Source organism: Eschrichtius robustus, chromosome 11 (assembly GCF_028021215.1).
Source record: "Eschrichtius robustus isolate mEscRob2 chromosome 11, mEscRob2.pri, whole genome shotgun sequence".
NCBI classification, from domain to species: Eukaryota; Metazoa; Chordata; class Mammalia; order Artiodactyla; family Eschrichtiidae; genus Eschrichtius; species Eschrichtius robustus.
Window position 1 is genome coordinate 9395853 of NC_090834.1, and position 18783 is coordinate 9414635.

Genomic DNA, 18783 nt, shown 5'->3' on the forward strand with positions numbered 1-18783 from the left:
CTTCTCTTGTCCTTGGCTTCTTTTGTTCCATAATAGGTTTGTGACGTTTATCTGTTTAACTTTCATGAAACTTTTTGGCATGTTTTTAGGGTATACATGTGTATACTTACTTTTATTCGGTACACATCTAGGAGTATAACTGTTGGGTCAAAATGTATGTATATGTCCAAGTTTGTTAAATACTACTAATCAATTTATTGTACCATATACAGCAATGGTTATACCATGGTACCAATGACTGCAATATAGAATTGTACCAATGTTTTATTCCTTGTTCCTATGTAATTCTTCTCTCCCTATTCCCCTTCCACACACTTTAGGCAGGTAACTACGGTTTAAACTTTATTTGCTTTAGGTTTTTTTGCTAGGTATAAATCAGAAGCAGCCTGAAGTTAATGCCCTTCCCATTTTTAAGCCAAAATCTACTGACGAGATAGTACTGGTTGGCCAGGAAGAGTAGGTTCAGTGAAGGAGAACTCTCAGGGTAAGGAGGATGAAGGACAGAGAGACTCCCTTGTTCAGAAAGTGGATAGAAGTCAGTGGGTCTAGGAGACAGCAGGAGCCAGAGGACCTGAATAGCTGCTTACGCTCTTTTTAGTAGGGTGACCATATAATTTGTTATCCAAATCCAGACACTTTTGAGAGTGAGAAGGTTTGCTATTAATAATTATACAGGGATAATGGATGTAAATCAGGACTGTTCCAAGCAATCTGGGATTATTTTAGGCAGCTTCAGTGGAAACTTACAAATGTAGTTGCTCACATATCTCTGAATATTTCTTAGAATATTCATGTAGCAGATCACATGGAGAACAATTTTGTCATCTGAAGGATGACAGGATTAAAACCTTTAGGTACATCTCCTGTTAATACCTTAGCCTGCACACATCCATCGAGTAACTTTGTAAAGGGGTGTGTGTGTGTGTGTGTGTGTGTGCGTGTGCTTCTTTGCATATGTGATGTGATATTTTAATCTCCTCATATATAGTAAAAGCCAGCCTATGGCCCTTAGTAGGGCCGAGGGTAGGTGGTGTTTGGGGCGGGGGGTGTCTCCACTGTTCTGAGCAGCTCATGGTGCTAGAAACATTTTGTCTGAGGTGCTTTCCATATCACCTACAAGTCTGACCTAACGTTTTCTTTTTATCCTATTCTCAAAACTCCCTTTGAAAATTTAGAAGTAATGGCTAAAATTAGTTTGGGATCATCCTCTCTTAATGTCAAGTGTAAGTGCCAAGCTTTAATAAAGGAGAGGAAAACTGAGGGTCCCCCCTCCAATTCAACACTAAACAACATGAAGTCCCTGGAGATAAGGAGAAGTTTGAGTAGAACACCTGAGTCCCAAGATGCTAGGTAAACATCATCATCCAGGCTGTAAACAAAGACAGTACAATTTCTTCCCTGTAGGGACATAGCTCTGAGAAATTCCCAGGGGATTGAAACTGTATCTAATCAGATCCCTGAGATCATCAAGTAGCATAAAGTTCTTCATGATATGCCAGCTGGGGTTCTGGTGAAAATGAGCGTTGCTATTTTTTTTCTCCTAAAGTTGATGTATATACCATCTGGGAAAATCCACAAACAGAAATCTTGGTCTGTTCCTAGAGCACCTTGGAGACTGGGGTCTGTAAAAGCTCTGATTCTCAGCACCAAGGGAATCAGAAGAGTTAAAACTTGAGGCTATCTTCTTTATGCACTAACACCATTTTCTCCTTTGAGATAATGGAAAAAGAGATTGCACAGGGCCCAGGACTGTGGGGGGCAAGGAGGAGGAAGGTGAATGTCTGACTCCCATTCTTCCGGATGGCTTTCTTTTCAACTCACAAATAAGGGGTCTGGGATGTATTGAGCCCTTCCCTACTCTTAACACTGACTCTGGTGTGAAATGCAGTGAAGGGACTGAGAGGAGGAAGGTAGGAGGTGCAAACAGAGGGGACACTCTTGGCTTTCTCCCCATGGCGGGAACCCCGTATCTGGTTGGGAGAGGGAGGCAGGACGAATGGAGACAATGGGGACAGGAGAGCTCCTGTCTCTGAGCTTGAGGCAGTGGGCTCAGGTTGTACTCCTGCTGGCTCTTGGAAGGTCTTTCTGAGAGTCGCTGGGCAGCCAATTCAGGGGCTCCATCTCCTCATCTCCCAAGTGGGGACAGAACTCTTGCTGCTTATGCTAACAGACTCTAGCTTGGATTCACGATCAACCCAGGGGAGCTGAGATATAGTCACAGACACATTGTCAATAGCTTCGGGGGGGGGGCACAGATGAGAGAAGAAAGGCACAAAGGAGGGCATCCATGCACTGGCTCATCTTCTAGACCTTTCTTCCATCAGCCATGCTTGTGCCTCTAACCAGTCTATGTATTTTGCCCTTGTTTCCACAGACAGCGCCCCAGAAGAGAATGACTCTGAGAAAGAGCTCCTCAGTGACTGAGTTTATCCTTGTGGGATTATCAGAACAATCAGAGCTCCAGCTCCCCCTCTTCCTCCTGTTCTTAGGGATCTATGTGGTTACTCTGGTGGGCAACTTGGGCTTGATCACCTTAATTGGGCTGAATTCTAGCCTTCACACTCCTGAGTACTTTTTCCTCTTCAACTTGTCTTTTATAGATCTCTGTTATTCCTGTGTGTTTACCCCCAAAATGCTGAATGATTTTGTGTCAGAAAACATCATTTCTTATGTGGGATGCACGACTCAACTATTCTTCTTCTGTTTCTTTGTCAATTCTGAGTGCTGTGTGTTGGTAACGATGGCTTAGGGTTGCTACGTGGCTATCTGCAATCCTCTGCTGTACACGGTCACCATGTCGCCTCATGTCTGTTCTCTGATGATGTTTGGTTCGTATGTGATAGGGTTTTCTGGGGCCATGGCCCACACCGGAAGCATACTGAAACTGACCTTCCATGATTCCAACATCATTGACCATTATCTGTGTGAAGTCCTCCCCCTCTTGCAGCTCTCCTGCACCAGCATCCACATCAATGAGCTGGTGTTTTTTATTGTTGTTGGAGTGGTCATCACAATATCCCTTATCAGTATATTCATCTCTTATGCTTTGATTCTCTCCAGTATCCTCCGTATTCCTTCCACTGAGGGCAGGTCCAAAGCCTTTAGCACATGTGGCTTCCACGTTGCTGTGACTCTGTTCTTTGGGTCAGGGGCATTCACTTATTTAAAACCCTCTTTTCCTGGACCTATGGACCAGAGTAAATTTGCCTCAGTCTTCTACACCAGTGTGGTTCCCATGCTTACCCTTTGATCTACAGTGTGAGGAATAAGGATGTTAAAGTTGCTCTGAGAAAAACCCTGAAGACAGTGCTCTTCTGATGGTTCTGTTTGTATCAGTTATTTACCAGTAAGCATCATACTCAAGAATCTTTTTATCTACAGGTGTAGGAATTTTAATCTTTTTTCCTTAAGTGGGGTGTTCTCTCTACTTAAAAAAATCGCAAATCCCTTGCTTATACTCTTTTGGAGGTTTATACTGGTTCACTGCATGCAATTTAGCATCTATTAAGTGCCTATTGTTTACTGGACTCTATACTAGGTCCAAGGGATGAGCAAGACGAGGCGCTATGCCTTCCATCCTTTTCTTGGTAGGCTAAGTGGGTTTGTCCAAGCAACTTTTCTGGCTGGGAGATGGGGCAGGTGGTGGTATGAAGGTCCAGGAGAGTGAATTTATTTTTTCTTCAGTTATGGGAGCAGGCTTACCAAAGACGAAAGGTAGATATACCTTGGGCCATAGGTAAGGTAAGTCTCCCAACTCCTAGAGAGGTTGCTTGGCTAGGAAGATTGTAAATCATCCCTTTCATATACATCCATGTACACACAAGAGAAAGCCTCACTTAAGAGTTCTTTACATGGCCTGAAATGTAAAGATAAATCAAACCTAAAATCTTTCTTTTCAAAGTTTCAAAACTCTTAGGCCATGGATTGGTAACCATGGGGTAGGTGGTTTATAACTAAGCCAAATTCTTGGGCCCTGGGCTCTAAGGCTGAAAGCAAAAGAATAAGGGAGAAATTCCACGGATTTACAAGATTATGTTAACTGCTACCTCTATCCTGCCTGAGATACTGTGCATATTATAGGCATTTAGGACAATTCTTTTATTATTTACAGTAGATTTAGATATTACTGTCTCTGAGACTGTGTGTATGTATGTGTGTGTGTATTACAGTTAACTATTAGAGAATCAGGAAGAAAGAGGAGTCACATTACACTTTCCACTTGCAGGAAGACTTGGAAGCAATCCCGATTTTGAGTGCCAAAGACTGCTCTGTACTACTCTGTTGAAGATTCTGCTATTCTATAATGGATAGCTCAGATTTTGAGGAATACACCCTCATAAACTTCCCTGTGTGTTGGCAGGAAGGTGAACTTAGGGCCAAACCAACCCACATGGAAAGATGTGAGAATGGAGACTCACGGTGGGGTCAGAAGAATGGGACCCTCTCTGTGTAAAGACTAGAACTTGGGGTGCCCATGAGATCATCTGTAAAGAGCATTTGGTACTTTTGGATATGGGAGAGTCATATAAAGTACTCGGTCTATATATTTTGCTTTGCTTGTATTTTTCCAACTCACCCATAAAATTGGATAGCTGCACAGTGTATACTGGTATGAGAAATGAGGAAACAGAGGTGTAAGACCTTTCTCACATTTCTCTCTCTGCTGACACTTGTTAGAAGTGGCAGCATCATACTGAGAAGAAAGGTAGTTCAAGTGTTCCAGGTCATGGCCAGAAGCACGGCATCCTGAGATGCAGCCGAGAACAGCACAGAGAAGCACCTGCAGCAAGGAACTGACTAAGGAGGAGACGTGAAAGAAAACTTATTTTCTCCAAATATGCTAAAGGGAGGGCGTTTTTGAAGGTAGAAAAATCCAATACTTGGATTACATCTGGATTATGATAAAAATGATACTTAACCTTTATTGAGCACTCTACGTCTGGGCACTGTTTAAGGTGCCTTACATATATTAACTCACTTACTGGAATCGTGTTAATGCCATGCTGAACCACTGCTAGTCAGTCCTCTGGACTTAGCTAAACTCTATCCTCCAGAGGATTATCTAGGTCTAGGCATGTGGAGACCTGGGGATATTAGTAAGAGTCAAGAATAAGGAAGAATAAGAATAAGTATAATTTGATATGCATAAAGGAAAAAATTACCGTTAGTATAAATGAGTGGAAAAGGGACAAAGCAAAACCATAAGGATGTGAGTGGAAAGGAATAATTATGAAATAAGTTCATTAAAGCCTAAGAATAACTTTATTTACATTCATCCCATATTGGCATTGGGGTAACTAGAGGTGAAAGCGTAAGTATGACTTAATGAGACACCGGCTTGGAACCCTTTGTCACTGAAGATCTGAAATGACAAAAACTCAGAGGCTCTTTTCCTGGTTCTTGTAATAGCCAGTAAGAGCCATTTATTTCTCCCACAGAAAAGACAACATTTCATAAATTATGAAGACCTTCACCTCTCTCACAAACTAAGGATAGGTCATCTTGCATATCCTTCTAGGTTGGTGTTGGGGAACTGCTGGTTCATAAATGGTCAACAAATAGGAACAGGTTTGGGGGCTTCTGCTTTACAGTAAGTGAAAAACATGATTTGATGCTCTGTGTCAGATGTCCTAAAGTGGGTCCCTCTGCCACAATAGCAAAATTCTGTCACCTCATGATATCATGACATTTTGACTTTCAGCAAGTTAAATTTTCTCTCTAGGAAGCATTATTAAAGTCAGGATTCTTCTGGGTTCAGTCTTTGGTCTACTTCTCCTTTTGGCTCTTCCTGGGACGTCTCTCCAGCTCCCGCGGCTCCAACAACCACATGTTTGACTCCTAAATCCATAACTCTGGTTTGGATCTATGTTTATAACCTACAATTAGTTATAATTAGAAATATGAAAGTATCGTCAGATACCAAACAGAATTATGTAATAATTTGGTGGTGACGTAGTTTTGGAGAATAGAAAAGAATAAACTGCTCTTGATATCTACACATTCTCCTACATTCTAAACAGGTAGGAGAGCACAGAGGTAAGTGACAGACACCAAGTCCGCGAAGAACTTTCCAGTGGAGCTTGGGAGTGAAAGGTACTGCTCTAGGCTGTGGGGCAGTGATGCCTGTTCAGTGCTAAGCCTTAGCCCACGTGTTAGATCGACAAACATCGCCCTCTGTCCCCTCACACTTCCATAAATGAAATCCGTCATTTACTAACTACTGCAGCTGCTGATAACATAAGTCTGACTGCAGTGGCTTAAACACATGAAGGTTTATTTTTCTCTAACATAAAAGGCATCTAGAAGTAGGAAGTCCAGGGCTGATATGGCAGAGTCACCAAGAACTCAGTGTCTCTCTCTTTCTTCTCTTCTTAGCAGTGACTTCATTCTTGTGGATGCATCATGGCTTCCATATGGCTGCTAGACCTCATATGGTTTTGTCCACAGTCCAACCAGCAAGAAGACAAAGGGGCAAAGGAGGGCAAAGGATGCTTTGCCTATTCAATGAGTGACTTTCACTGACATCTCACTAGCCACCCCTACTTACAAGGGAGACTGGGAAACTTGGCATTCAACTTCAGAAAACTGCCATCCAGGAAAAACTTTAGGATTTTGTTATTAATTAAGAAAGAGTAAATGGCTATTGGGTAGGCAATCAGCAATGTGTACCAAAGGACAGAATTGGTTCCACTTGCCAGGAGGGAGCAGTTCAGAAGTGAGCACCTTCCATCCCTATTATGGCTTCCTTACTTAGTTACACTTGGTTTCAAGTATAAGGGAGAGAGAGAGAGAGAGTTATTAATATTGCTAAATCTCTCACATTACAGTTACCTTTGTCTTTTTAGTATAAAGGGACTTCTGGTAATTGAAGCCCTTATTTTCTTATGCTTTGAGACGCTCCCTCTTGATTTGTAGGTGGTTATTAGAAATGGTAGGAGAGAAAAATAAACTTTCCTCTATCCATCTTAGGTTCATTGACTAGGGCCCTAAAATTAGAATGATGAAAGAGAGATTAACAAGAGAAAAACAAACAGAAGTGTATTAACATGCGTGTTGTACATACACATAGGAGTACTCAGGGATGAGTAACTCCAAGGGGTGGTTAGAACTTGGACTTAAATAGCATCTTAACAAAGAATAAATTTGTAGAAAAGTTACAAGATAGAGGAAAAGGGTTCTGAGCTTCTGGGGTGGTAAACTGTGGGAAAGTAAATATATGGGGAAAACTAATGGAGGATAAGGTCTAATTAGTAATGTTTTTTAATGTAGGTTCTGCTGGTGAGGTCTCTGGGTTTAGAAGGGTCTAGAGTTGTCTCCAGTGATTAACTTCTGTCCCTAACTTCTGTCACTTCTGGTAGAGAAGGGAGAGGAACACCTCTACATATTTATGTGCTGCTTTTAGGTAAATAGGGAGAGATTTTCTTAGATCTACTTTCTCTCAATAGCCTTCAGTTCAAAGTCCTTATACCAGCATGGTATATTTTGGGTAGCATATATTCTGCTGCCATTAGGAACCATACCAAGAACAAAGTTACTGAGAGCACACAAAAATGCAATTCAAGGGCTTCCCTGGTGGCACAGTGCTTAAGAATCCTCTTGCCAATGCAGGGGACACGGGTTTGAGCCCTGGTCGGGGAAGATCCCACATGCCGCGGAGCAACTGAGCCCGTGTGCCACAACTACTGAGCCTGCGCTCTAGAGCCCGCAAACCACAACTACTGAAGCCTGTGCACCTAGAGCCCATGCTCTGCAACAAGAGAAGCCACCGCAATGAGAAGCCCACGTACCACAACTAAGAGTAGCCCCTGCTCGCCACAACTAGAGAAAGCCTGCACGCAGCAGTGAACACCCAACACAGCCAAAAATAAAAAAATAAATAAAATAAATAAATTTATTTTAAAAATGCAACTTAAATAGGGCCACGGACAGCGGGGCTCATTGACAGCTAACAGAGAAATATGACAAGAAAAATTAGGCTAGGAAATCCATAATTTCACAGAATAGCAAGAAGACTTGCTTATCTTTTAAGATTCACCCAACCATTTATGGGTTCAACAGATATTCACTAAATTCTCACTAAGTCACAGGTGAAGAGTTCAAGATTTCACTTAATGGGATCATTAGGACTTCAAACTGTCTTTTTTCCATTAATATGTACAACCACATGCCCTAATTAATAAATAAGCTGAGGAGGGTTTGATTGATACTACTTTCTGAAAACTGAGAATCCTAATTAGGACATTTGCCTACTTAGAACAATTTGACATCTCCTTGGAGGAGGGACAAGAGTACTTACAAGCTGACAATTAATAAAAGAATAAGTATATTTAATAGTGTAAAATAGACACCAAGGAAGAATTATTTTTGGCTAAAACGTGATGGTGGAGAAAAGGGAGCACAGAGGATAAGAAGAGGAAATGTATTAGTTGTATCATTAAATTATAGTGATAATAGACACAGTAAGGGTATTTTATAAAGTTATTATAAAAGCATGCACCATTACAAAAATACAAATCAAAATTTCACACACATAAGGAGGAAGAAAGGCAAATCATGTAGTTAGTGACTTAAAATAATGTAAATATAAAATGAGAAGTCATAACATAAAATACTATGATAGAACTAAAGCAAACATATATAAATAAATGTAAAAGTCCTAACCTCTTTATTAGTTGAAAAAGGATTAGGCTGGATCATAAAGCAAAATACAAATCCATGTTACATACAAAAACCTATCTAAAACCAAGTGATTCAGAAAGATTGATAATAAAGTAGTGGCCAAAGACATATTAAGTAAATGCAAACAAATGAACAAATGAACAAGTATCAATAATATGGGTATCAACTAGAATGGAAGTCAGGCCAAAACTGTTAAGCAAGAAAACTATAATGTTATAGGGTAAATTTTACAATGTATATGTGAGAGTTGTGACTCTCTATGCCCTAAATAGTAAAACAGCAGGACCTATAAGAAGATATAAACACACTAATGGAAGGAAACTTTAAATTACCTTTCTCAGTTCATGATAAAACAAGGTTACTGAAAAAACAGAAAAAGACATAGAAAATCCTGTCTAAATATAAGAATCAGAAAAATATAATTTATATATATCATTTACCTGATATACTGTATATAAATCATCTGTACATGTGTGTGTGTGTGTATGTGTCTAGTTCTGTTTCCCAGAAACTAGAAACACATCTTCTTATTAAGAGGTCAAGACAGTCACGTAAATTGAATAGCTATTAGGTCATAAAAGCAAACCTCAATAAATGTTATATACTAGACACAATGTCTACTAGGCACAATGTCCTCTGATCACTGTGTAATAAAACTAAAACTTAATTACATAAGTAATTAAGAAAAAAAAGTCCTCTATTATCTAAATAATAAAAACTAACTTTAAAGGTACTTACAGGTGAGAGAAAACTGCAAAATTATAAAACATCTAGAAAATGGATATGAAAATGCAACATTTCACAACTCATGGGATATGTGTACTGCTAAAGCAGAAATATAACACATAACCTTAAATACTATTATCAATAAAGAGAACAATGAAAATAAATTAAGCACTTAATAAATCAGGAAAAAACATAATAAAACCAAGAAAATGAAAACAGAGGGTAGGAATTAATAAAGTTAAAATAAAAAATACTGAATTAGGAAACAGAAAATCGTAGAATTAATAAATAAATAGATCAACTACTATCTATTCTAAACTCAGAAAAAAAAGGAAGGGGAACAAATACTAAATTTAAGAAATATGGGAGAATTAGAAATGGAGGAAATAAAAAACTTCAAACTACTTTGTTTTGCTCTATTCAAATGGATTAAAAAGCTTGGATGAAATAGTCCATTTTCTAGGAAAATGTGATTCAGTAAAACTAATGCTGGAACATGTAGAAAACCTAAAGAGTCCAATTCCATAAAATAAAGTTGTCAAGAGTTATATACCAGTCCCAAATGGTTTCACAGAAAATTCTACCAAAGAACAAATAATTCCAATACTATTTAAACTGATCTAAAGCCTAAAAAAAGAAGAAAAACTCCAAAATTATTTTTATGAGATAAGTATAACACTGATGCCAACATCCACAAGATTGCATACAAAAAAGGAGCAACCTCATTTATGAAATCAATACAAAAATCCTAAGTAAAATATTAGCAGATATTTCAGCAGCAGAAAAAACCAGTAGCTCATCATATCTAAGTAGGGTTTATTACATGGCTGCATGGATGGTTCAATATTAGGAAATCTACTAATATAATTTATTTATTAATAGGGCTAAAGAGAAAAATCATATGATCATCTACATAGATGCTGAGAAGATATCAATTCATCATACAATTGTGACTAAATTCACCTCATAAAATAGGTCTTGATAGAGCCAGTTTGAAGTTTGGATCGATCGATCTCTCTCTCTCTCTCTCTCTCTCTCTCTCTCAGCTAGAACTAAAAACCCTATTGGACTTATTCCATTTACTTTTATTTCTAGCTATATATAACGCTCATCAAACTGCCTGCCCTCTTTGGACTAAATTCACAGAGACATTTCATTTGTCATATTTCTTTCCTGGCCCTGAGTAACTCATGCTATATTAGGTAAAAAGTAACATTTCACTGTCTTATTCATTTGTATTTATAGCTCCTTTTATTTTCTAGCTGTTTCCAAGTTCTGGACAAATATTCTGGGTTCCACAATTTTAACAGCAAAAACCACAGTATATTGTCCTTAGCTAAGGGCCAAAGGGCTATCTGCAGCATGAAGTTTCTTCGTTTTCTTCACTGTGCAAAACAGCTCCCTAGTGCAAATGAAGATCTTTTATTCCTCTTTGAAAAAGGAAAGAAATGTGGCAGAGAAACTTCCTAGCAGTGGACTGTACCTTTCCATGCAACTCCCACTTGGCTTTAGCTTCTTAGAAGGTAGAAATAATGAGTATTCTCCTGGCTATCATCTTTTATAGAGGAGTAAACTGAATTCCAGAGTTAAGAATCTGCTGAAGGTCACGAGAATGTGGTAGATCCTATTTTTAAACTCCACTTTATTGGACTCCAACTCCTACGCTTTTTTGCACAAATACACATCGCTTTCTAGAAAGGAATGTAAAGAAATAGGAATATGGAATAGAGAAATATGAGAGGAACAGAGAGCGTGACAATCTGGAGAAATGGTTGCAAATCAGCATGAAAGAGAGGATGGACACAGTGTTGGTGTCCCAGATCCCTGTGAGTGAGATATAGTTTACTTTGGTTTAAGAGTCCAAAATAGACACTTGCACATATTCTTAAAAAGTTTGTCTCCAGGGCTGGATGAAGAAAGTCAGCTACAAGGGAACATTTAACCTTGCTCTGTTTCCAACAATAACTCTAACGAGACTGGAGGATGGATCAACCTCATTCTGGGAATATGTCAGAATCTTTAGGGACATTGTGTATAGTTAAAAATTTATTGTCACATGATTTTGTATATTTGAAAGTAAATTAAATACAAATAATGTCATAATGCCATTTAGTGATATAAAATACTCTGGTGAGAATACCTAAAAGAATTTATCTTCTTAACACCATTTATTCTAAAGAATAGCAAATAAAATCACTCCTTGGAGGTATGTATCAGAGCCTTGGAATTTGCAAAATTTAAATTTTTATCAAATGGTTTTAAGATGGTTAAACACACTGTTTTATAGGAATAAATTTAGATCATAAGTTGTATTGGTGAGCATTTAAAACTAGATTTTATGTTCATGACACTTTCTATAAATATACATTATATAATCATTAACTTATAAAATCTTTCTTTCACTCAACTTTTTATTGTATTCCTACTATATTCCAGGTTTGGGGGATAGAGCAGTAAACAAAACAAAACAAAAAATACTCGGAGCTTAGATTCAACTTATTTGTTAAATTGGAAGAATTAGTTTATATTTGTGTATGTTATTTATATTGTGATTGCCATGTCTCATCCATTCTTTCTTCACCACATAACATAGTAAGCATCCAATAAGTTTTGCAAATTGAATATATTCAACTTGCTTAATTTAAATTTTGCTCTAAAACACATCTTTTAAAAAAGTTTATGTGTTTTAACAATGAATTGAAAATTTTATATAACGAGTTATGTAAAATCTCTGGTTATACATTTAGGGGCCTAAAAATACGCAAAATATAAATTTTAAACTAAATTCACTTTTTTTTAAAACAACTTCACTGAGTCACCAGCACAACCTGGTGGCTGCTTAAATGAATTACTTGGTTCAGTGTTTAAAAGTTTCTCTTGTGAGTTGTGTCTCCATTCTTGTACTGACCTGGCTTTTTCTTTTTTTGTATTTAAAAATCACATTAAGAAGCTTATAACTATCATAATTAAAATTTACACAACTTTTTGTAAAACAAATATAGGTATTTCAAAATCCTATACATACTGGTCCTCTAATAGCAATGTGATTGGATGATCTGTCTCCTCTCCAAGTTAATTAATTTCTAGAGGGCAAGAAGAGCATCACAAAGTTTTAAATTATAATCCTGCTCCCCACAGGAACTTAATATTCTGCAAATTAAAAGCAATTATTGTTTTACTGCTTTGCAACATTTTAAAGGGTTTGTGTGTTTTGCAGGTGATTTATACCCATTTAATAGAGTCTGGGATTTTGTCAGATTCATGATATCTATAATCTGAGATGGTTCTTCTTGCAAGTGATCATGACTAGAAATAACTGGGAAGAAGCTGAATGATCATTTGCCAGAAATGTCTTAAAAGGTATTTCACCATGGATGGGGGTGGTTGCACGAGAGGACCTCTAATTCTAAGATTTTAAAACTACTAGTGGGCTTCCCTGGTGGCGCAGTGGTTGAGAATCTGCCTGCCAATGCAGGGGACACGGGTTCGAGCCCTGGTCTGGGAAGATCCCACATGCCGCGGAGCAACTGGGCCCGTGAGCCACAATTACTGAGCCTGCGCGTCTGGAGCCTGTGCTCCGCAACAAGAGAGGCCGCGATAGTGAGAGGCCCGCGCACCGCGATGAAGAGTGGCCCCCGCTTGCCACAATTGGAGGAAGCCCTCGCACAGAAACGAAGACCCAACACAGCCATAAATAAATAAATAAAAATTAAATTAAAAAAAAAAAAATTGCCCCAGGTTGATCATAAAAGTGCCAAGGACATGAAGTTTTTAAAAAACAAAAAAAAAAAAAAAAAACTACTAGTGATACATTAAAATAGATCATTTTTGTCTGCTTGTACTTCCACTAGCTAATGCAGGAATTCAACTCCTGTGAAATTTCCTCAAGAATTTCTGGGAATCTCCAGAAAGAGCTTGCGCTCAGGAACCAGTCGTCTCACTGGCAGCACACTACTCCCTTCTGCAACCTTCCCTGTACCCCAAGATTGGAGGATACACTGCTCTGCAGAGCAGAAGATCAGCTGCTCCTGCCCCTGAGTTTCTGTCAGATGTGCCTGCTGCCCTCTCTTGCCACAGCTCAGAGACCAGCCCACGGGAGTACAGCCACATTCTCCAAGGCTGTTACCAGGCCCTGACACAGAATTCCCCTTCCTTGGTCGCTCTTTTCCCACCTCCCACACACATCTGCTGCTCTGGATGGTGGTCACTTTCATTGTTTTTTTCCCTTTTCACATATCCCTGTAAGAAGAATTTAAATGAGCATCTATAATGTACTGGACCCTGCATTTGGCACTGGGGATACAGCACTGAGCTATGTAGATATGGTTCTAGTTCTCATGAAGCATTCATCCCAACAAATAAATATGGAGCCAAATCAGATCATCTCACCATGAATTAATGAAATCCACAACTTCATCAGACATTACGAATCTCCTCTGGGTTCATCTGAACTCCTGCTAAATAAGTATTGATTTTACTTGCTTTGGTAAATAACACACTCTTTATTGAGTTTTAGATGAAATTGTAGGCTTAATCTAAACAATAAAAATCCAAGTGAATCACAAATTAAAAACATCTGTGATTCACTTGAGTGAGTCATATCATGAATCACTGTGATATGTGATGTGTGATATGTGATATGGAGATGATGGAGTTCCTAAATCCTTAAGCAGCCCAGAAAATGAGTATTTTGAAGCCTTGGTCTTCCTTTCTCCTTTATGTTCAGGATTGTATGAAGCTTTAGTTGCTATAAAGCTGGTAGAAATCTTCCCTGGAAAGGAAGAGTGTGGATGCTTTTGGGAATGGAGAGAATTGAAGAGAAATTTCTGGAAGGATAGTCCAGGTGAAGAATAACTAAAAAGTTATTTGGATGCAGAAGTAGTGGAAGGGGTAGGGAAGAAAGGTGGATTTTGGCTGTGTTGGGCATGGGCAACCTCGTACACACAAGGAAAATGAGTCATACAAGCATGTAGGGATCGGGGATATATTATCAACTCTTTGATTCTGAATACTGAGCCTAAGTTGTTTGAATGTAACTTTATTTTCATCAACTTGTACTGATGTGAGACGAAAAAACACACACTTCTAGTGGGCCCATTTTGAATCTCTGGAATCCCTTGGTGTGTTGGGTGGCTTTATTAGTGGGGAAATTTATTCAGGTAGGAGCAACATGCACATAGGATGCCCCATAACAATATGTGCTAAGGACACACTAAAGCTTAAGAACGCTGTTCTAGTACATACAACGTTGATTACATTGACATTGTCCATCTCAAGTTAAATTCAAGATAACAATAAAATTAATCTAAATGGGCGATATCCTAAGATTTTTAGTTTCAAGGAGAATACACTTTAAAAAATTCCCTTAAATGCCTTAATTTCTCTGTTTCTGAGATAAAAGCCTATATCTTTTATCTTTTTTTAAATTAAACCTTTTAAATAGTAGATTAACATGCAGTTATAAAAATAATGCAGGGATCCCATGTATCCTCTATTCAATTTCCCCCAATGGTAACACCTTAAGACTATAGTATAATAGCACAACCAGGATATTGACACTGATACAATGCATTGATCTTATTCAGATTTTCCCAGTTTTACTTTTATTCATTCATGTATGTGTGTGTGTGTGTGTGTGTGTGTGTGTGTGTGTATGTGTTTGGCTACGTTGGGTCTTCCTTGCTGCACGCGGGCTTTCTCCAGTTGCAGCGAGTGGGGGCTACTCTTCGTTGCAGTGCGTGGGCTTCTCATTGCGGTGGCTTCTCTTGTTGCAGAGCACGGAATCTAGGGCGTGCAGGCTTCAGTAGTTGTGGCTTGCCGGCTCTAGAGCGCAGGCTCAGTATTTGTGGTGCGTGGGCTTAGTTGCTCCGCGGCATGTGGGATCTTCTCAGACCAGGGATTGAACCCGTGTCCCCTGCATTGACAGGTGGATTCTTAACCTCTGCACCATCAGGGAAGTCCCTGTGTGTGTGTTTAATTCTGTACAATTTTTATCACATACGTAGGTTTGTGTATTCGATACCACAGCCAATATACAGAACAGTTTTATCACCACAAAGATCCCTTGTGATGTTCTTAACTTATGACGTTTATCTTCCTCCTTAAAACTTCATTCCCAGCCTTAAACTCTAATCCTTAAACCACTAATCTGCTCTCTACCAGTATTACTCTTTCACTTAATTAATATTATAAAAATGGAATGATACAATTTGTAACATTTTGGGATTGACTCTTTTCACTCAGCATAATTCCCTTGAAATTCATCTAGGTTGTTGCCTGTATCAATAGTTCATCCACGTTTTTGTGTGAAGAAAATTTTCCTTGCTTTGGGATATATGCCCAAGCTTCTAACTGCTAGGTAATCATGTGTTCAGTTTTAGAAGAAACTAACAAACTGCTTTCCAGAGTGATTATAATATTTTATATTCTCACCAGGAATTTATGACTGATCCAGTTTTTCTATATCATTGTCAGCATTTGGTGCTGTCACTTTTATTTTAGCCATTCTGATAAATATGTAATATTGTTTCATTGTGGTTTTAATTATGTTTCCCTGAGAATGTTGAACATTTTTTCATGTGCTCATTTGCCACCTGCATGTCCTCTTTAGTGAAATGTCTACTCATGTCTTTTCCTCATTTTCTACTTGCTTCTTTTTTTTTACTTTTAAGTTTTTGAGAGTTCTTTATATAATCTTGATACGTTTGTGAGATATATGCTTGCAAATATTTTCTCCCTATCTCTGTGTCTTTTTATCCTTTTAAAAGGGTATTTGACAGAGCCAAAACATTTAATTTTGGTGAGTCTAAATTTACAAACTTTTCCTTTTATAGACTGTGCTTTTGATGTCAAGTCTTAAAAATCTAGGCCTAGCCCTAGATCATGAAGGTTTTCCCCAAGTCTGTGTTCTTTTAGCCAACTAAACAAGTTTAACATTATTGGGTTTCTGTCTTAACCTCCAACTCTGTCCATCCTACATAGAAGAGAAAGTTTTAGAAACAGGTGCTGGAAGATCAAAATCTTCCAGGCAGGTTTTCTCAGAGATCTTAGCTAAGAGTTTACTTTTCCTCTTCTACAGTTATTAGGAGACTCTGTGAGGCAGAGTAAATCCCATCATGAACATTTTCATTAGCAAACATGCATTATCATTAGCTTTCATAATGAAATAAATTATTTGGTGCGTTTCATTTGTTAATTACAATTGTAATTCTGATGATACTTGGGAAAGATGGGGTGACAGCAAAAAAACTTCTCTCCTTTAAAAAGGAACAATATTAATCACAAATGAAAAAGGGCCATTTTTCTCTGAATGAAACCAAATTGCTCCCTTCATGGGTTGATTTTTCTTAGTCACATTTTGACCTATTTTCTGTTTGATATTCAATCACAAAAATTAGGAAAATAGGATATTTCATAACTACAGTTCCTTACCATAGTGTGAGTTCATGAATGTAGGGAACTCTGTTTGTTCTGTATTATATCCCACACGTAGCACCTACTATGATAGGTGTTCAAAAATTTTTTGTAGAATGATTGAATTAATGAATCAATGAGTATTACCCCTAATTATTTCTTCAGGCAATTTAGGAGAGTCATCACTGAAAGAAAGATCAGAGCAGTGAATTCATTTAGTGTTCTACTTCTAAATAACAGAGGTATGTAGAAAACAGCAAGAGTTTCTCAGACTGGTTACCTTGGAGAGGGAGGCGTCTTTCTATGCTTCCCCAGTAATACACAGTCTCAAGTTCTGAAGTCTGTGTTCTGTTGGTTCATCTATATTCCTTTCTGAGCTGAAAGTAACCAAAATGGGCAATATGGGTATTTATGCCCATCAATCAGAGATATCAGCCCTATTCCTAAGCTCAATATTTGGTGGGCATATGCTAAATCTCTGTGAGCCTCCATCCTCTTTGGCCTGCTGCAATCTCCCCTAGCTTCTTCTATTGGTGCCCAACCTTAGTTTTGGACACCTGATTATATTCGAGCCCCTGCGGGGGCTGAGTAGATCCTCACCCTAAATTCTATGCCACACCTTAGACATCATCCAAAATGCACTGCTGTTAACATTTTGTTGTAATTCCTTACGATCCTAATTTGTAATTGCCAAATAAATTCCACTGCATGCTTATGCTCTCCCTGAAGTGCTTCATGCTCTGCTATCTTTGGCCTCTTCTTCATGCTTTTCCTTGTTGAATTTTCCTCACTCTCCCTATTGTGCTCCCACACTTCTCATCCGACAATACACACTTCTACTTTTGTTCAGGTAACTCATATCCTTCTTCTGTTCTCTGTTGAAACATTACTTTCTCCATTAAGTCTCCCAGCCTCTTAAATCAATCTTATATGCTTGGATACAAATGTACCTATTATCCTCACTGTAAGTATAAATATTTGTCAGATTCCACCACAGACTTTCAGTTCTTTCAGGACAAGGGACATGTTTAAATTATTTGCCATTGTATCAAGATGTCAGGGGTGTTTTTGATATGTAGGCAACAGGTTTCTAACCTTGGAAATACATAGGAGAGAAGAGTGTGGAGCTGAAAGACAATGAGCATTATCTAGTACTTGCTGTCTTTTTATTCTCTTCTGTTCCACATTTAATCCTGAATAAATATTGTGGGTTCTAGAGTCCACAGTGAGTTAAATTAACATTATGCTGAATTTAGCTGGGCACCAAAGTGCCACTGTATTATCACCAAATATCCTGAGAATGTGACTTAAAAGTAGCTTAAATTAGACAATTCAGGTGAACTAAGTCTTTTTGATCCTGTCTTCCTCAAACTTTTTTTTTTTTAATAAATTTATTTATTTTTATCTTTGGCTGTGTTGGGTCTTCGTTGCTGCATGTGGGCTCTCTCTAGTTGGCAACGAGTGGGGGCTACTCTTCGTTGCGGTGTGCGGGCTTCTCATTGCGGTGGCTTCTCTTGTTGCAGAGCATGGGCTCTAGGTGCGCAGGCTTCAGTAGTTGCAGCGCACAGGCTCAGTAGTTGTAGCTTGCGGGCTCTAGAGCGCAGGCTCAGTAGTTGTGGCGCATGGGCTTAGTTGCTCCGCGGCATGTGGGATCTTCCCAGACCAGGGCACGAACCCATGTCCCCTGCATTGGCAGGTGGATTCTCAACCACTGAGCCACCAGGGAAGCCCTCATACTTTTTAATAGAAGCAAAATTTGTACGTAACTTATCTCTAACAGTTTCTAGAAGCAAAACCCGAAAATCATAGCAGATGAGGTTGATGTTACATGAAAGAGGACTCATTATTGGCAAAGCCAATAATGACATTACTTGCCAGAGTAGGAAGCTAGAATTTTCTCTTTTGATAAGTGAGGTACAGAGGAGGTTACAAAAACTACCACTTTCAATCATTAGTTATGAATCA

The 18783-nt window shown here is 38.6% G+C and overlaps 1 protein-coding gene across 1 annotated transcript; it reads left to right on the plus strand.

Annotated features, from left to right (window-relative positions):
- Positions 1-2386: 2386 nt before the first annotated feature.
- LOC137771409 (olfactory receptor 8B4-like) lies at positions 2387-3318 on the plus strand. The gene is given in 2 exon segments (XM_068554726.1): positions 2387-3239; positions 3242-3318. Coding segments are annotated over 2 exon segments (924 nt in total). The 5' UTR covers positions 2387-2392.
- Positions 3319-18783: the final 15465 nt, after the last annotated feature.